This window comes from Vanacampus margaritifer, chromosome 20 (genome assembly GCF_051991255.1).
Source record: "Vanacampus margaritifer isolate UIUO_Vmar chromosome 20, RoL_Vmar_1.0, whole genome shotgun sequence".
NCBI classification, from domain to species: domain Eukaryota; kingdom Metazoa; phylum Chordata; class Actinopteri; order Syngnathiformes; family Syngnathidae; genus Vanacampus; species Vanacampus margaritifer.
In genome coordinates this window covers 9673540-9690952 of record NC_135451.1, presented here as the reverse complement: position 1 = coordinate 9690952, position 17413 = coordinate 9673540, and the positions used below count along the sequence as shown (strand labels likewise).

At 36.7% G+C, this 17413-nt stretch overlaps 1 protein-coding gene across 2 annotated transcripts in view; it reads left to right on the top strand.

The window, feature by feature from the left end:
* The window catches only part of snx16 (sorting nexin 16), a 35763-nt gene that overhangs the window by 6325 nt on the left and 12025 nt on the right, over positions 1 to 17413 (top strand). Inside the window, exons 5-8 of one of the 2 annotated variants that reach the window (XM_077554620.1) lie at positions 17 to 86; positions 2665 to 2801; positions 3101 to 3226; positions 7163 to 10388. In XM_077554620.1, the coding sequence (XP_077410746.1) occupies positions 17 to 86; positions 2665 to 2801; positions 3101 to 3226; positions 7163 to 7280 (451 nt within the window). In that variant the 3' untranslated portion in view covers positions 7281 to 10388. Of the gene's footprint in view, positions 1 to 16; positions 87 to 2664; positions 2802 to 3100; positions 3227 to 7162; positions 10389 to 17413 lie in introns of those variants that run through there. The other variant, XM_077554619.1, reaches the window with a different exon arrangement.

Here is a 17413-nt window from a genome sequence, read left to right as displayed (position 1 = left end):
TCTCTCTGCTTGACAGCCAATCAGTGAGAGAGTTTTTATGTCTGGACGAGCCGCCAGGGCCTTTCGATAGTTTGGAGGAGAGCAGGGTAAGCCTTAGCATAGGCTCGCAGTGCTTTGTGTGGTGTGGTTTTCTGTGATATAAAAATGCAATTTTATATTATAAAGACATTTTTTAACTGCTGATTTGTATGTGGCTGAGTCTTCAAATCCTGCTGCTAGCCCGAAAACGCACGATACGTGATAGTTTGTATTTTCCGAGCGAACTGACAGAGTTTCGGTCTTGGGTGTGAACAGTGCTCAGGCTACTTTTATGCTATGTTCTTGGTGGCCACTGCCAGAGATGTTGCCAGGGATTTTGGGCCCCATGAAATGAAATCTCATAGGTCTGTTTGAAAATGTTGATACTGTTTTTATTTAAAAGTATGCATTTTAATGACTTTTTATTATTATTTCCACATTTGTGAAAAGAACCAACTCTACATGCAAGCACTAGAAATGTTTTTACGAATCCTACTATTGACTAAAGATTAAGTGGTGTCTTCAGTCTTGAGATATGAGTTGTGTCTATACTTTTACTACAGTCCTGCTCACCATTATTGGCACCCATGCATACATAATGTGGAATATCTTATGGAAAAAAAATGAATCAAGTAAATCCGTTTATTTTTTACAGAGAAATTGTGTTTTATCCTAAAGACCAAATGCTTAAAAAACAATTTAAAACAAACAATGGGCGGAAAAAATAGAAATTAAAATGTGCTTTTTTTTTTTCTTCTTCCTGTAAATCAGTATGGAAACGCATTGTGACTCACCTTTGCTAAATCACAAATGAGAATTCCGCTTTAAATTGTCTGTGCCCAATTGACAGGAATCAACCAATGAATGATGTTTTTAAAAGCCACTTGTTATCCCTTTTTCTTTTGTCAAAATCGTGAAAACAAAGGAGCTGTCTGAGTCCATCACAAGTGCCATTATTCACAAATACAAGACTTCCAAAGGGTTTAGAGCCATCTGCAGAGATTGTGGTGGCCCTGTTTCAGCAGTGTGTAATGTTATTAAGAAGTTTTGACGAGCATGGACGTGGGGGGAAGAGAGAAAAATGGATGACAGAAGTTTGAGTTGAAGGTCATGGGCCTTCCAGCAAGACAATGGCGGGGTGGGGGGATACTACAAGAAACATTTGGAAGCTGTTATCACTGCCAAAGGGTGTGCAACCAAATATCAAAGAGGGGTACCATTACTGCTGTCTTCTATTTTTTTCTCTGGAATTACATTATGTGAGTCGAAAAACAATTTCCTTTGTTGAATTACTTACTGGACATCCAATTAAAAGATCCTGATGATATGAAATTGGTACATTTCCATTGATTTCTGAAGATATTGTCGAAATCATGCAAAAAATGAAGTGGTGCCAATAACAGTGCGCAGGACTGTACACTTAAACGTAACTCAAAGCACTCGTATCTCAAATTGTTGTTCCTCATTGAAATGAATGGAATTGCCATTAATTTGTTCCAGCATGTCACTTAAAAATTTTTTTAATAAGGAAATAACACTCAATTATATTGTACATAATAAAAAATATAGAGTAATAACATAATTAAATTGAATGTAAAACATTAAACAGATTGAGCATCATTTACTGCCGCATTCCAATTCAGTGTGTCGCTCCTTCTTGTTTGCCCGCTTTGTCCACCGGGAGGCAGTACTGTAAACTGTCAAATCAATTTTGCTGCTTTGCATTTGTGACATTGGCAATGGCCATAACATCCCAATTCCGTTCCATTCTTTTCCAAATGTGACGGGCCGTGATTGCCGTGGATGCCCGGTTAAAATGTTATGGTGACAATGACCACTGCCATAGTATAACAGTGAATTCAATTAAATCTGAGAGCATATCAAAACCTGGAAGCGTTCTTCAATGGTATGAAAGCAAGCTAGGGCGCGCGTAAGCCGCTTCATCGCGCTCAATCATGGCGTGTCTACTGGGAACATAGTTCACTGAAAATGTATCTTAATATCCGCTGATGTTCGGTTGAAACCACGTTGTATGCAAATTCTGTAACCACCAAGCACATTTAGTGCTTTTAAACAACACTGTCAAAGCCAACGATTACAATAACAAGTGATAGTTGACATTCTCAGACTTCTAGACTGCGACCGACTTTATGTTTCAAGTGGGATCAATTTCAACTAGAGCATGCCAGGAAGATCTCATGACGTGCACTGATATACTCTATTATTCACACTCCCATTTTCCTAGCTTCTGAATTAAAAACGGCTATTACTTCCTGCTTTAGGGTTCCAATGGGGAAATAAAGTTTAGAGTCAGGCAACACTATTAACATAAGGGAAGCCTTTGTTTTATTTTTATCACCGGGTGTAGCAATAAAGTCCAATTTAGCATATCATATTAGCGCATTTATCAGCACAAAACCATAATATGTCAAAGCCAAACAAAAGAAAACACTAAACTGCAACAGAATTAGAGACAGATTTCACAAATGATATTGCCATTTTTCCCCCCAAGATGATAAAAATACATGACAACTCCTTTTACAAAGAACCTTTCGTTTCATTTAGCAAGTAGGCAAATTTTAGTTTGTACAAATGTTTTATTTATTTTTTACCTGCATTTTCTCCATTGTCGCATCCACTTCAAAGGCTTTCTGCGAGACTCTGGAAGAAAGCAACTACCGTCTTCAGAAAGAACTGCTGGAGAAGCAAAAAGAGATTGCCTCGCTCAAGAGGAGCCTGCGGGAGAAAGAGCAGGCCATACTGCTTATGGAGAAGAATGTCAAGTCAGTAGGAATGTGCATACACACATTACACACAAGTCATGTATGAATTGTAATTATTTGGAAATATGATTCAAAATCGTACTTGGGTTTGATGCCTTTCAGAATGTGCCGGCGTTAGTCACCCGTTTGCAGTATTGCCTCCATTGAGGCATTGCTACACAATGTGACCTTATTGCAAATGCTAGTTTAAATTGTTGAACAATGAAAAATCAACACTTAAAAAAAAAAAAAAAAATACTAATAATGTTTTCTCTGGATTACACTTGCTCAAATACCTGGGATTTGTGTGTGCGTGTCAGTGGTGAGTGTGTGACTTTGCAGTCTCCTTGCGGCCTGTCGGCGCAGGGCAGTGAGAGCAGCGTGGATGCAGATGTGGAATCATCATCTGCCGCGGAGGCTGATCAGGACATGCCAAACGACCCTGGGTAAAGAAACAAAATGCATGTAAACGCCAGATAAAAGCCATCACAAGCATAATAAATGCAAACGTATGCATACAAAGGTATTATTTATTTATTTATTTTTACAATATTTTAATTAGCCAAATAGCATCAGCCATGTACGTCTTTACTAGGGCTGGGTTTAAAAAAAAAAAAATCGATATATCGAATCGATATTCCTTTTCATAGCCCAATATCGATTCAGAAAGCCAAGAATCGATACTTTGAATATGCCCCTCAACATATGAATGTGCCTTCTCGTGTCACAGGGAAATTTATTCTACAAAAAAGCCCAGTGTTTTTGCCACTTTATTTACATAGTGCTGTGGTTGTAATCGATTTTAATTATTACTTATCGTTTTGATCCGGTCATGTTCAATAAAACATACATGATTAATGTAACTGCATTGGATTAAATTTTAAATGTTAATATTCACATTTTTCCATTTCAAATGATTTATTTGTATTATTTTAATTATTTGTATTCATTTTTTATTTGACATTTTTTTATTTATATTTTATTAATTATCATTTTCATAATTTTTTTATTTCAAATTTTTCAATTTGAAGTTTTTTCGATTTAAAAAAAAAAAAACATGATTCATGTTACTGCATTGGATTCTATTTTAAATGTAAATATTCATATATTTTTTTCATACTAATGCACCAAGTAAGAGCAAGAAGTTTCTACTATTTACAGCATTGGTACTTGAATGTCTTCCATATAAAATTTGAATTGGTACTGAATCCTTAACTGAATCAAAAATCAATGTGAATCGAATCGGGGCCTTCTGAATCGAATCGATTTTGGAAAACGGAATCAATACCCAGCCCTACTTCCAACAGTCTTCTGTTATTCACAACAAAGCAATATGGTTTGTTTTGTTTTTTGGCTTTCTATCAAAACTAAAACCCAAAGTGATGCCACCCGTCTTTATAGGCAAGCTCAACTCAGGACACATTGCTTACTATTTTAGTCTGGCTTTAAAAGCTAACGGGACATTTTCTGTTAACATCAGACTCGGGAACTTTGGTCCCATTTTTCACAAGTGCTCTAAAAAGCGCCCCCATAAAACTGCACATTTAAGAGCCGCAATAACCATGCTGTCTAATCAGCATCTTGATCTGGAGTTCAGCTCATGAAAAAGAGGAGCAGAAACACGGGTGTTTCATTTATATTTTTATGTATATTTAACAAAAAAAAAAATCAACAGCTTTATGATTTCTCTGTATTCACTGCCGGGATTGTGGAACATCATTTTGATTTATAATTTGTTCAACATGCTGTCTTTTATACATCATCAAAAGACAGATATGATTTGAAAAAAAAAAATGAAAAAAAAACACCAGCTGGTGGTATAATTTACTGCCTTGGTAATGTGAAGAAGCATTTTGGTAAGTTAATCACATCAGGTCTGTCATGTGTACAAATTCCAGACATCATTAATCATCAGTCTCTTGTTATATGAAATGAAAAATGTATTTTTGTTTCAAACCAGATGCAACCAGTAGGCTGAAGATATGAATCAATTTGTGGTTTTAACGAATCTATTTTGCCTGTTGCACAGATGTCTGATATCATTTTCCTCCAAGTTAAATGAGCAAATCCTGAAAACAAGAAAACTGCATTGCCAATCTGTCTCAGTTGTAATTCTTGAAATAAAAAAGGGGGCATCTGTACAACAGAGTGCAAAATCTGAATTAGTCACCCACTTCACGCTTTTTTTTTTTTTATCAATTTTTTTTTGTGCTTGTTTTCTGGGTGTAAAAGATTTTCTTTACAATCCTATCTGCTCTTTACAATCACATTCTACAGTCATGAGGTCCCAATCTGAGAGGCGAGTCCAGAACATGTGAGGTACTAAATATAGCTGTCCTGCAGGCTCGCCCTGTGGGCTTCCCTCTTTTTTTTCCCTCCTCTACATTAACATGCATCCCATATTTTTTGCTGCTGTCACTCTTTTGCGCATTCGGGGTGGGAAATAGTGATACTGATATTTAGGGTGATATTTTTGTTGGTTGGGGTCAAATCATTTTCAGTTCAGCAGTTCAACGAGCAGTGCTACATTGGACTGTGCTTATCGGCGTCATGGGATTTTATTTATTATTTTAAGCCCTTCATACTATGCCGAGCAAAAAAAAAAAAAGTGGTCGAACAAATATGTGTGATATAAATTGGAACGTATGATGTTCCACAGGGTTCAATTCTGGGGCCTGGGCTGTTTTCATTGTATCTGCTGTTCCATTTTAAGAAACCAGCGGTGGTTGTTTTAAAGTGCTTTATAAATATAGTTGAGTTGAGTGACGGGAGTCAGCGTCCGAATTGTAGGATTTGCAAAACCAAGTTGAGCAATTTTAGTCCAGCACAAGTAGCGATGTAGCAAAACTAAAGGAACACTTCCTTAAAGGGGAAGCCAAACCCTTCAAACAATTTTTGACAGTAATATGTTCTATGCAGCCCCACTTGTCTAAATATGGTATTTTGGTTAACTCATTCACTGCCAATGACGGTTACAAACGTCAAAAACTCATTTTAACTATTTCTATCAGTTTCAAGAGTAAGAAAACCTAGATTTTTTTTATTGTACATTTAGAACAGATATAAAATTTGTGATTAATCGTGAGTTAACGAGTGAAGTCATGCGCATTAAAAATTGTAATCGCCTGACACCCCTAATTTTTAATAACCATCTCGTCAGGCGATTAAAATTTTTATTTTGTAATTAATTGCATGACTTCACTAGTTGACTCACGATTAATCACAATTTTTTTTTTCTGTTCTAAATGCACAATCATTTTTTTCTAGGTTTTCATACTTTTAACAAAATTGGGGGGGTAAAGTTAAACTAATAGAAATTTTGGACGTTTATAGCCGCCAATGGCAGTGAATGAGTTAATATTGAGTTAAGCAGCTAAATCCAGCCATTTTTATCAATATCAGAAGGCGGGCATCACAGTTGCTCAGGTAACAGCCAATCACAGCGCAGCTTCAGAAAACAGGTGAGCTGGGATTGGTCGTTGAGCCTTGACTAACTGTGATGTCACTTTGAAACCTGTCAGATTTACACTTCTTGGTGTGGACACATATAAACACTTTTCTAGTGTTAAATTTAACACTACTCAGTGTTAATCTAACACTAGCAATTTAGCATTTTTAAAAATCCTGGATTGACTAATACAACTTGTGTGAAATATGGGTTTCATTCTAGATTCAACACATTAAAAGGGAAGAAATACATTTTAATTTAAGAAGCGGGAGCGCCTTACCTTTTTTTTTACCTAGTTATTCTCCTAACCCCTTTCATGTTCTTCTCTTAAGACCCATGGTTGAGGCTGCCTCTTTTTTTGCTGTGGTGATAAGAGAATGAAAAAGTATCGAACATGCCCAGAGGTCATCCTTTGATGCTCTCATGAGGAACGCTGAGATCTCGCATGACGTGCCGAGGTGTCGTTTGATGTCCCGGGTGGGGCTTTGACCTTAAAGGTTTCACTGCGCCGATTGTGTCGTTTTCAATTTTTGGTTTGTTTTTCACATCTGCAGTCAACTGACTAATGGGAAAATGATTTGACCCCAAGTGTACACTCTGTGTTTTTTGAGCTGTTGCGCACTCCTCCCTTCCATCACTAACACATGACCATCTTCACATGGTGGCCTGATGTGAGGGCCGCAAGCCTTGGCATCCCCCCCCCTTTTCCGCTTTTTCACACCTTCCGATGTCTTGAAGATTAGGGGAACCGCGGCGCCCTTATAGAATCCAGATGTTTGCTGGCGGTGCTAATGCTTCTTCTACTTGTGGAATTTATTGGCGCTCTTGTTGGCAGAATGTCATTTGCTCTCTTTGTGGCTGTCCACACATGAAAATGCCCCCCACCCAGTTATTGTCATATCCCAACGGGATCGTCTGTGCTTTTACTCTCCAGTGGCACATGCAAAGTCCATCTGGGGCGATCCTCGGCGTGCTGGTGCGGGCCGTCACTCAGCGCCTCTCCGCCAATCATCCAGGTCATCCATCTTGACCAACACAAGATGAGCTATTAAGCGCTGGTCTTTCTTCTTCTTCTTCTCACACCATACGAATCAAGCCATGTCCATCAGCAGCTCCCTTTTTGTTTCACAAAGCTGTGCATTTCCTTTTTTTCTTCTGTCAGATGTTCCTGAATTCCTTTATGAGTGGCAGGGTTTGGATTTTGTTGAAAAGTTGTGGCTCGGATTATGTTACTATTATGTGATATTTTAAAGAAAGCTTCCAGTTTGTTTCCATTTTTATCATATGGTTTCCATATGATGGGTTATGGGAACTTTTATCTAATATTGAGATGTAAAATTCGGAAGTTTTTATAAAATGCTATAACAATAATAACTGGAATCACTCAAGAGTTTCACGTGACTTAAACGCCTTTTAGCCTGCCTGCGTTATAATTTAGCCATCCTGCTGACTCAAAGCCGAGTTTGGCTTCTTGATCCAAAAAAAAAAAAGAAAAGTTGAGGACATTAATAGCAATTGTCACTTTATAAATAAACTTGAATCATCTCCTCAGTTTAAGCTAACTTCTGTTAAGAAGCTCCTTAAAGTGGAAGTCAACACAAAAATGTTCTTTTTCCCACAACGGCATTCTAATTATTATGCATTTGTGGAATAGGAGTTAAGCAGCAAAATCCATGAATTTGTATCCATCTCAGGGCGCGTCCATTTTGCCACTTGGTGTCGACTGAAAATGACATCATAGTTGCTCAGGGCTCACATAACCACCAGCCACGTCCCCGCTAAACAGGTTAGCCATTTTCAGGCACAGACTCGCGGCTGAACCCAGAGGGCGGCCATCTTACGTTGCCATGTTTACTGATAACGCCATTTATCTTTTATTTTTGCTGAAAACACAGTTTTTCAGTGCGTGCTTTACAGTACACTAGGATCTCTGTGAGTAATGAGAGCCTCTCAAAAAGTGAAATTCAGTGTTTGCATCGACCATTCAGACTATATGACCTCCAGAATTTTGAACGTAAGACGTAGTCCATTCATACAGTATACAAGTCAGTGTTTTCAGGGGGCGGCCATATTTTAAGTGGCGAAATGGCTGCCCCACTGAGATGGATAAAAATGGGTGGATTTTGCTGCTTAATTTATATTGCACAAATGCAACATGAATCAGAATAGTGTTTAAATTAGCGGGGGTGCATAGAACACGTTACAGTATTGTAAAGAAAGCTATTTGGTTGACTTCCCTTTTAAGGCCGACAACTGGTCAACATTTCTGTTCGAGTCGTGCTCGCTAGACGGACCTCCCAATCCGAGAAGCACCTCTATGATGTCATTCTTATTGAATTCACAGTCACAAGGGAGATTCTGGACCACTCGAACGATCTGGATGATCAGCAAAATACTTTTTTTTGAGCACCTCGGTCTGCTATTGGTTACAACCTCACAAATTTTCTGTTTGTCAGATTAATTGAAGACTCTTATTATTTTTGCATAAATGTGAACGTTTGTCTGGAATCCAACAATATTTCATCTTTTGTTAGCCTCACATCCAATAATAAGAATCATGAATGGTGTACATACCATCACGTACTTAGTAGAATTTGTGGTAGACCAAGTAATGCGGGCGATCGCGGGAACACTGTACCAAATACAAAAAGTTGCGGGAATATAGTTTTGAGAAATTTGATGGAAATAATTGCACGTTTGCTCTTTTCACGTTTGTCACATTCCACGATTTCACACACTCGTATGTTATGGCAGCCGCATTCTGAAGGCAATGCCAGATAAATGTTTACAACACTTTACCTCCCCTGGCAATGTGCTTACCAACAGAAGTTGGCAATGTCCGCTAGCATACTGTGACGGGTGTATCCTTAGTTGTATTGATTCTTGGTTGTTGACATTAGCGGCAAAACTGTAGCAAAAAAAAAAAAAGTTTTCAGCCTTGTTTGTTGACCCTTTATTAATACTAAGATTGTTGCTTCCTTAAAGCCATATTTTTTTTTTTTTTTTAAAAACGTGTGTTGACTAGCTTTTCTTTTGTGGTAAGTGACTCTACTAGATGAGCCTTGGAACCAGTGGTTTGAAGCACTTTATGGATATAAACAATAACACTTAATGATGATAATAACATTGCTTTGATTTGCTTTTGTTTTATTTTGTTGGTTTGAGAGAGAAATGCCTTTCTGTTGACACAATCTGTCTTTATTCTGGACTCTAGTTGAATATCAATTGTCGTCGTTTGACTTGCTTACTTGTGTTTTTGTTAAGTGCCTTGAACATATTTCACATTTTCATTGAGTGGGTTATTGTAGCTTTGTATATAAAATGTGTTGCTGTATATCTCACCACCATGTGCTATTAAAGGAAATAATGTTTTAAAAGGACACACCTATAAGTCGCTGCTTCAAATAGACTGGATCGAGTTGTTTTTATAATAGTATGAATGCTAAATAAGAGCCTGATCCCACCTGTGTATTGTTTATTGTGGGTATAAAAACACTCTAAAATCCAATCATAAAACTGTATATGGCTAGCTTAATAAAAAAAATAATGTTTTTTTTATTATTATTTTTTTTTAGTATAGCACTTGTTTGTGGGTCAACATTTACAGGAGGCCTAATTCTGAAACAGGCCGTAAACCAGGTTAAGGAAACTCGGGGCCTTGAGAGCACGCGGCCCTGCCTGTTTTTACACGTCTCCCTCCTCCAACACACCTGATTCAAATGATCGGCTCACCAGCAAGCTCTGTAGAAGCCTGATGCTAATCCTGATCAACATAATGTATGTCGGAGGAGGGGAACGTGCAAAACAAGCAGAGCGGCGGCTCAAGGACCGCAGTTCTCTGCTCTAAACAAAGAAATTGCCATTTATAGCAGAGGCAAGTAACAAAAGTCATAATCAATTAATTAAAGACCTTGTTTAATTTCAGCTTCTCACGAGTAAATATTGTCAAGATTTCTGTATTCCTCTATGCAAGCAGACGGATGATCTTGTGTTGAATCAAAATAAAACATTTTCAAACATCTGCTTATACTTTGGGTTTCAGCCACTTTTCCGACATGTTATGTGGACCAATCGAATAACTGAATCATAATTTATGTTTTTGTGTTTTCTGCACTGTTTTGAAAAATAATCCTGTTTTTTAATAAAGGGATGGAAATGAACACATTTTTTGATATCTGGTTCATCGATTTATTTAGTATTTAGCATATTCATCGATTATCAAAATAATTGTGGGTACTTGCAGCTCTAGTCTGCAATTAAGACCTCCAGGGAAAGTAAACTCTGGTTTCATGGTTTACACACTTTTATACTGTTGCTTCATCTCCCTATTAAACAGGACAGGTGCATCTTCCCGGTCTAACATTTTATTGACTGTACCTATTCACTTTTCAGATATGTTTTTTTTTCTATGTTGTCTTGAGATCGCGGTTAACCATATTTTCCTTTGCCAGACTTGCCTTCTGATGTCACACTCATAACAAGGCAGGAGATGGCAATAAATGGCCTTTTGGTGTGTTTTGACAGACAAGACCAGGATCTCAATAGGCTAACTCAATAATAACGTCTGGTACTCGGAGAATGACGTAGGATGACCAGCTGTGCTATTTCGTATTCCTGAGTCCAGACTTCGAAAAGATACCGGTAAATAAATACACTCCTGTAACGATAGTGAGAACGAATTGTCTAGCTGTGTATTTTTATTTGTCCATTATGTTATGTTATGAAATGCAGGTTTTGAGCCAAAGTTGATTTACCGGTACTATATCTCAGGGTGAGGATAAATCTTATTGTGTTCACTGGAAATGTTGTCTTGTCAGTGAAGCAGCACCATCAGATTTAACATCAGAGGGTGTCAGGGCCGAGATGATGAAGCACTATATAACCAACCAATAATATGGAGGGCCAAAATTCAAAATAAATAAATGACTAAATGAATAAACAAATGACTTAAAGTGAAAACAAAAACTGATCTAGAAAAATATATTGAAAATTCAATTAAAACATTTATTATGAATGGAAATAAAATTATTTATGTAAATATATTTATATATATATATACATTATAAGTGTATTCCCCAAAAAGCAGAAACAGTTCACGTTTAAATGCGAAGAACAGCAATAACTCAAATATCCACTAAAGACGCACAAACACATTAGACCTGCATTTCAATAAAAATAAAAAATAAAGTCATTTGATGCCTGCAACTCAAAACAGAGCGGCTGACAAAGGATTTGAGGGAAAGCAGTACAGGCATCTCAATTCTAACCTTGTAAATCAGAACGGATAGTTGCAAATTTCAAACGATTTTGTTTACCTTTGATAAGGGCTGGACAGGCCATCTGACTACTGGGTAGGTGCCCGCTAGGCTGGCATCTTTTGGGGCTGAATACGATGCTATTATTTTCTTCCATTTTACCTCGAGACTGGCCCACAATAGTCTGTTCAGTGTGTGTGTATGTGTATATATATAAACTATAAATGCTACAAGATGGAGCACACATCCAGTGAATGTGAGTTTTTTTTAGTGAATAGTAAATAAACAAATTCGCGAGTATGCAGGAACAATATCGTCTGACAATCCAGAGTCCCGAGCCAAACTAGGGTATGACTGTAGTTATCTTATCTGGTAAATCTTTTACAGTAGCTTTAAAAAAAAAAAATCCTTCAATCCTGTGGTAGGACTAGAAGACACATAATAGTCAAATCAACACGCTGTCTTGAACTAATCTCACTTTTCTCGCCATTATTGTATAGAGGGCCGAAACTGCCAAAATTCAAAATAAATAAATGACTAAATAAATAAATATGTCCAAAAGTGAAAATAAAAACGGATATAAAAAAAAACTCCACAAAAAAAAAGAAAAAAATATATATAAGCAAAAAACATGTCTGAGAAGTCAGTGTTTATCAACCTTTACAACCGAAACTTTGCTAAATCCTGGTTTACGTTGTCCCAAAATCCAACGATATCCGAAGCCAAAACGTATTTGTGTTTCTGCTGTCTTGGGCCCCTCGATTCCCTACCTTGCGGATTCTGCTTTCCGAGTTCAGTGGCTGTAAAGGTCAAAGCGTGTTTAGTTTGGAAGCGCTGGTTAATGTTCCTGCTTTTGTTGAAAGCCACGGGCTCATAACATATGGACTGTCTCTTCTGTTTTCTAAGCCAACTTTCTTGAACTTTTGAACTAGCTTTGCCCCGTCTTCCATCCAGCAAAACAGTTTGATTGGCTCATTATGGTCACATGATCACGACAAGAGTCTGTCACATACTTGACTGATACCTGCTCTAGCTCATTTAAGTTTCTTTGACCAGTGAGGCGATGGTTTCCCCCATTTATTCTTCTCTATTTATTTTAGGTCTTGAATGCTTGCCTAACTATTTCACCCATGACAAATTGAATCCTTTTCAACAACTTTTTATGGGCTTGAGCTCGTGACCCTCCAGTTCAAAACAAACTCTTTTTCTATCAACCCTTTTTGTGTACTTTGGTTGCATAATTCCGTTCTTTATGGTCCAGAAGAACCCATTGTTTTACACCCAAACCTTGTTCTTAGAGCGGGTCTACAGATGGTCATTTCCGCCTCCGCAACTTGAGGAATCTAAATAACTTATGCTTACCTATAGATATTTTCCCCGATAGGCTTCATTTCATGGCTGTAGACAAAACAAAAAAAAAATCTATTCTGCAGAACATTTTCCCAGCAGGGCTGCGGTTTGTACACGTTATCTCTCAAAGATCATGGCCGCCAATAATCGTGGCCAGAGTCTCTCAGACAAGTCAGGTAAAGTTTATATAGGCTTTAATCAGACTAGAATCTCAAATGGATTCACAAGGCCACATTTTTCAGAGATCAACGATAGCCCCTTGGTCTAATCCTCACACACACCTGGACAAGGAAAAAACATCCAAATAACCCAATTGGTAAAACCTTGACCCCCGTTAAACCACATGAGAGTGCATAATAGGACTTGTGTGTTTCCAAATAATACTCCCATCATAGCAGTGTTTTCCAAATTGAGCCCAATGTTGATCACAAATGAGATAACAAAATTGGTGCCATGCGGTATCTATATATCATCAAATTGGGATTTAGGCAGCATTTTACAGCCAATATCTACGCATATAATAATAATCCACATATTTGAACTTTATCTGTTTCACAAAAAATCCTGCCCCAAAACCTTTATTTGACTGTTTTGACAATTCTAGACTTTATATTGACTTTATATTAAACGCAGTCCAGCTTTGTTCTGTATTTGCTTAGGCTTGCTGCCAAAGAGCATTCAGCAAAAGGTCAGCTTGTTCATATAACTTTTTTTTTTTTTTTTTTATGTTCAGGAGTAAAATTGAAAATTCATTTTGATTATACTTCTGAAGGCTATAAAACTGCTGTAAATACATTTTGTGGCTCACATCACATGCTTCTGCAAGTTTATTAACATGGCAAAGAATCAGTCAATAACGACTATAAAATTCGATTTTGCCATTTTAAAGGCTTATTAGGTTCCTCATTTAACGTCAAACTGTGGTCCATAATATGTTCTTTTAAGAAAGTAGCAAAAAAGCTGGCTGATTATAGCAGAGCAAATCGATTGGCATATGATTTCCCTCCCGTGACACAAGAAAACTCGTAAATTTTACCCGCCTAAAGCTTGGACGAATTTAAGAGTGATGCCTTCATCTAAAAATAAAAATAAACTCGCAGTTCTTTGCAAACGAGCAGATTATGGTGCCGCCTAAAAAATTTTTTTTAAATTGTCGACAAAGGGATGTGTACAGACGAAAATATTTTGAAAACTGTTGTGAGTAGTTCTGACCCCCGGCCATCTTGTGGCCTTTTTAGATTAGGAATTAGAAGAATAGAAAATTGCCATTCATTTCATGCAATTTTAAGGAAAAATTCTATACTGTATTGGGATTCTTTGTTGTTGTTTTTTTTTAAAGACATATGCCCATTCAATTCAAATTTATTTTACTTTTTAAAATAAAAGATATGAAAGGGGACAGAAAGAAGTAAAAACTTGTTATAAAAAGAAATAAACACAAAATGAATGATAGCGAGCGGTCAAGACGTTTTCAATGTAACAATTCTGTAAAATAATTTAACAGCATGTCCTTGTGCTATATGTTTATTTCCAGTAATTGTGCTTATATAAAAAAATAAAATAAAATTACAGATAGACTGAGATTGTTCTACAAACTGACACCTTGAGTTCTATATTTAGGTTTGGAAAAAAATGTCTGTTTCCTTTTAATTTGTACTCACTTTCCCTTTTTTTTTAATTGTATTTGTTTATCGACTGGTAAAATTTCATGATGGGCTTTATACATTATTTTAAGGCGGTTGAACTCTATCAATTCATTACATTTGAAAGCAGATAGATAAAAAGAACATGCCGTTAGGTGAATTCAGAAGTATGTGTTTTTTTTGGACTATTTATTTATTTATGAATTTGTGCTCATGTACTTTTTTTTTTACCGCATTTGAGATGTGGTGACGTCTTACTCTGTATTTTCTTAAGCACGGAACTACCGCTAATGGAACAGGATACTTCAATTACAGGGACTTGAAAGCATTCCCTTTTGATGTACACATCTGTTTGTGAGGTCATTCACATGCAATATATAAAAAAAAAAAGTCATGTAAACATCTGCCTGTTGATTGACACGTTCAAATCGCTCCGTGCCATTTCACATAGACGCAACGCAAACGCAATTCAGCCAAGATCCATAGACTCATATTGTGAGCATCAGTCTCGCAGCAGGCACACAACAGGGGTTTCCTTTCTTTTCTTTTTTTTTTAAATTATTTTTTAATTTTAATTTTTTTATTTTTATTTTTTTTTCCATTGTTTTTATTTCATTATTATATACATATATTTTTTAGGGGTTTCCTTTCTCTTGTCCCTTCTTTCTTGCTCTTCCAGCATCGGTACATCCACATCCACAGGGGTTTCCTTTTATTTTATTTTATTTTATTTTATTATTATGATTATTATTTCTTAGGGGTTTCCTTTCTCTTGTCCCTTCTTTGTTGCTCTTCCAGCATCGGTACATCCACAGGGGTTTCCTTTCTTTTTTTTCCTCTTTTTTTTTGTATTTTATTATTTTATTATTTTTGTATTTTATTATTTTTTTATTTTTTTATTATTATTATTATTTTTTTTAGGGGTTTCCTTTCTCTTATCCCTTCTTTGTTGCTCTTCCAGCATCGGTACATCCACATCCACAGGGGTTTCCTTTATTTTATTTTATTTTATTATTATGATTATTATTTCTTAGGGGTTTCCTTTCTCTTGTACATCCACATAGACAAAAGCTGTCATTTGCACCCCAAGTTGGAGATTTATGCGAAACATCTTGTAGTCCTTTAATGTTATTTTTTGTGAAATGTACCTAAAAGCACTTTAATGTAAAGCAGTAAAAGTGCATCGGATACAGCTAGAGGCGGAAGATCTGTTCAACTTTGGACTGCTTTCAACAGACATTGGTTCAAATTATTTTCGGGTATTTTTATGTGTCTAGCAACCACGGGTAGGCCTGTTTGCCTAAAACTTAGTTTGCTGTGGAATTTTTAGCCATTTTCCCCGTATGTTAGTAGCTGTTTTTGTTAATTGGGCCCCTCCACGCATTTCATATGCCCCCCCCCCCCCTTTAGGCTGAGGTCTGGGGGGCAGGTCTCCCGTATAGTATCCACAACAAGACCTCAGCGTTTTTTTTTTTGTTGCAAGGTACTGTACATTGAGACAAATGTTTAAAATGAAATTGTCAGGACATTTTTATATAAATGAATGACAATTTCGACATTTTCCCATCCTTTCTAGTCCTTGACAAAATTGATCCCATCATTTCCAACAATAGAGCATAAATTGAATTGTAATGTCTGCTGCTCATTTCAAACCACAGACATTTTGGATTATGCAGTATGAAAGAGATGATTATTTTTTGAAACAATGGGCCAAACTCATTCGGGATTTGAATCCGAAAAACATTTATACGCATTTGTTGCTGAATTTTGACACCACAAATTGGTTAGGATGTTACTTCGATCTGGGTCATTGTTTACAAATAACATTAATACTTTGTGTGGAACTGAAACAAACAGAACATTTGTGCTCTGTAGCACAACTCTATAGGTTTGCGGTTTGAAGTACAAAAAATACATTTCCTTTTACAAATCAAAGACGTCTCTCTACTGAACAAACACGTTCACCCCCCCCCCCCCCCCAAAAAAAAAGCTTGAACAACTTTTCGTCTTTAACATCTTTAGATGGGAACACTCAACGTTTGAAGACGATTGGATGAATTTTGTGGGAGGAGTTTGTAAAAATATGACTTCCATAAACGGCCAAAAATGATGCCAACTTTTAATGTAAAATCAAAATGGTGGACTCTAAAATATATATATATATTTTTTGTCGGTCTTGGGCATTTATTGGTGGATTTAGGTTCAACTTTCAAGCGGGGGGTGCTTTGTTGAAAATTTATAGGGGGCACTACTGAGCCATTTTTAAGAAACGGCATAATAACCCTCTAAAATCTCAATGTTTTTGTCTGGCATAACGCATGTGCGACGTTTTCCAAGCTCAAAAACGGCATCATTGTTTTTCGCAAACGGCGCATCGCCACGGCAACAGTGTGAGACAAACATTCATCTTGAGATGGAACACACAAAGCTTGAAGGCGATCGGATAAATTATGTAGGAGGAGTTTGTTCAAATATGACCTCTAAAAGGCAAAAAATGGCGGCCAATTCTAAAGTTAAGTAAAAAAAAAAAAAAAAAAAAAGTACAATATAACAAACACTCAAAGCTGTACTTTAAAGCCAGTCTGGAAAATAAACTGCCACAACAAATCCATCCACAGAATTAACATGGCAACAGTTGTTATGCTCTTAATTTGTGGTTCAAATTTCTCGTCTGTCTCATGAAAGGGGATTTCTCAAATTGAATTGTATAATTCTACTCAAAAGGTCTTTTGGCTCAGAATCATGCCGGAGAATTTGATGATCATGTTTTCTTTTATGTCCGGTGATTTTGTAAAATAAATCAAATGCAATTGTTTTCTTGCAACAGTTTATCCAGCCTTAGAGTGCATTTGACGTTTAAAGTGAAATCATTAATACAATTGTGATATAATTCAATCATGACTTTATGTAAGACCAGAATTATGGAAAAGATGTCCC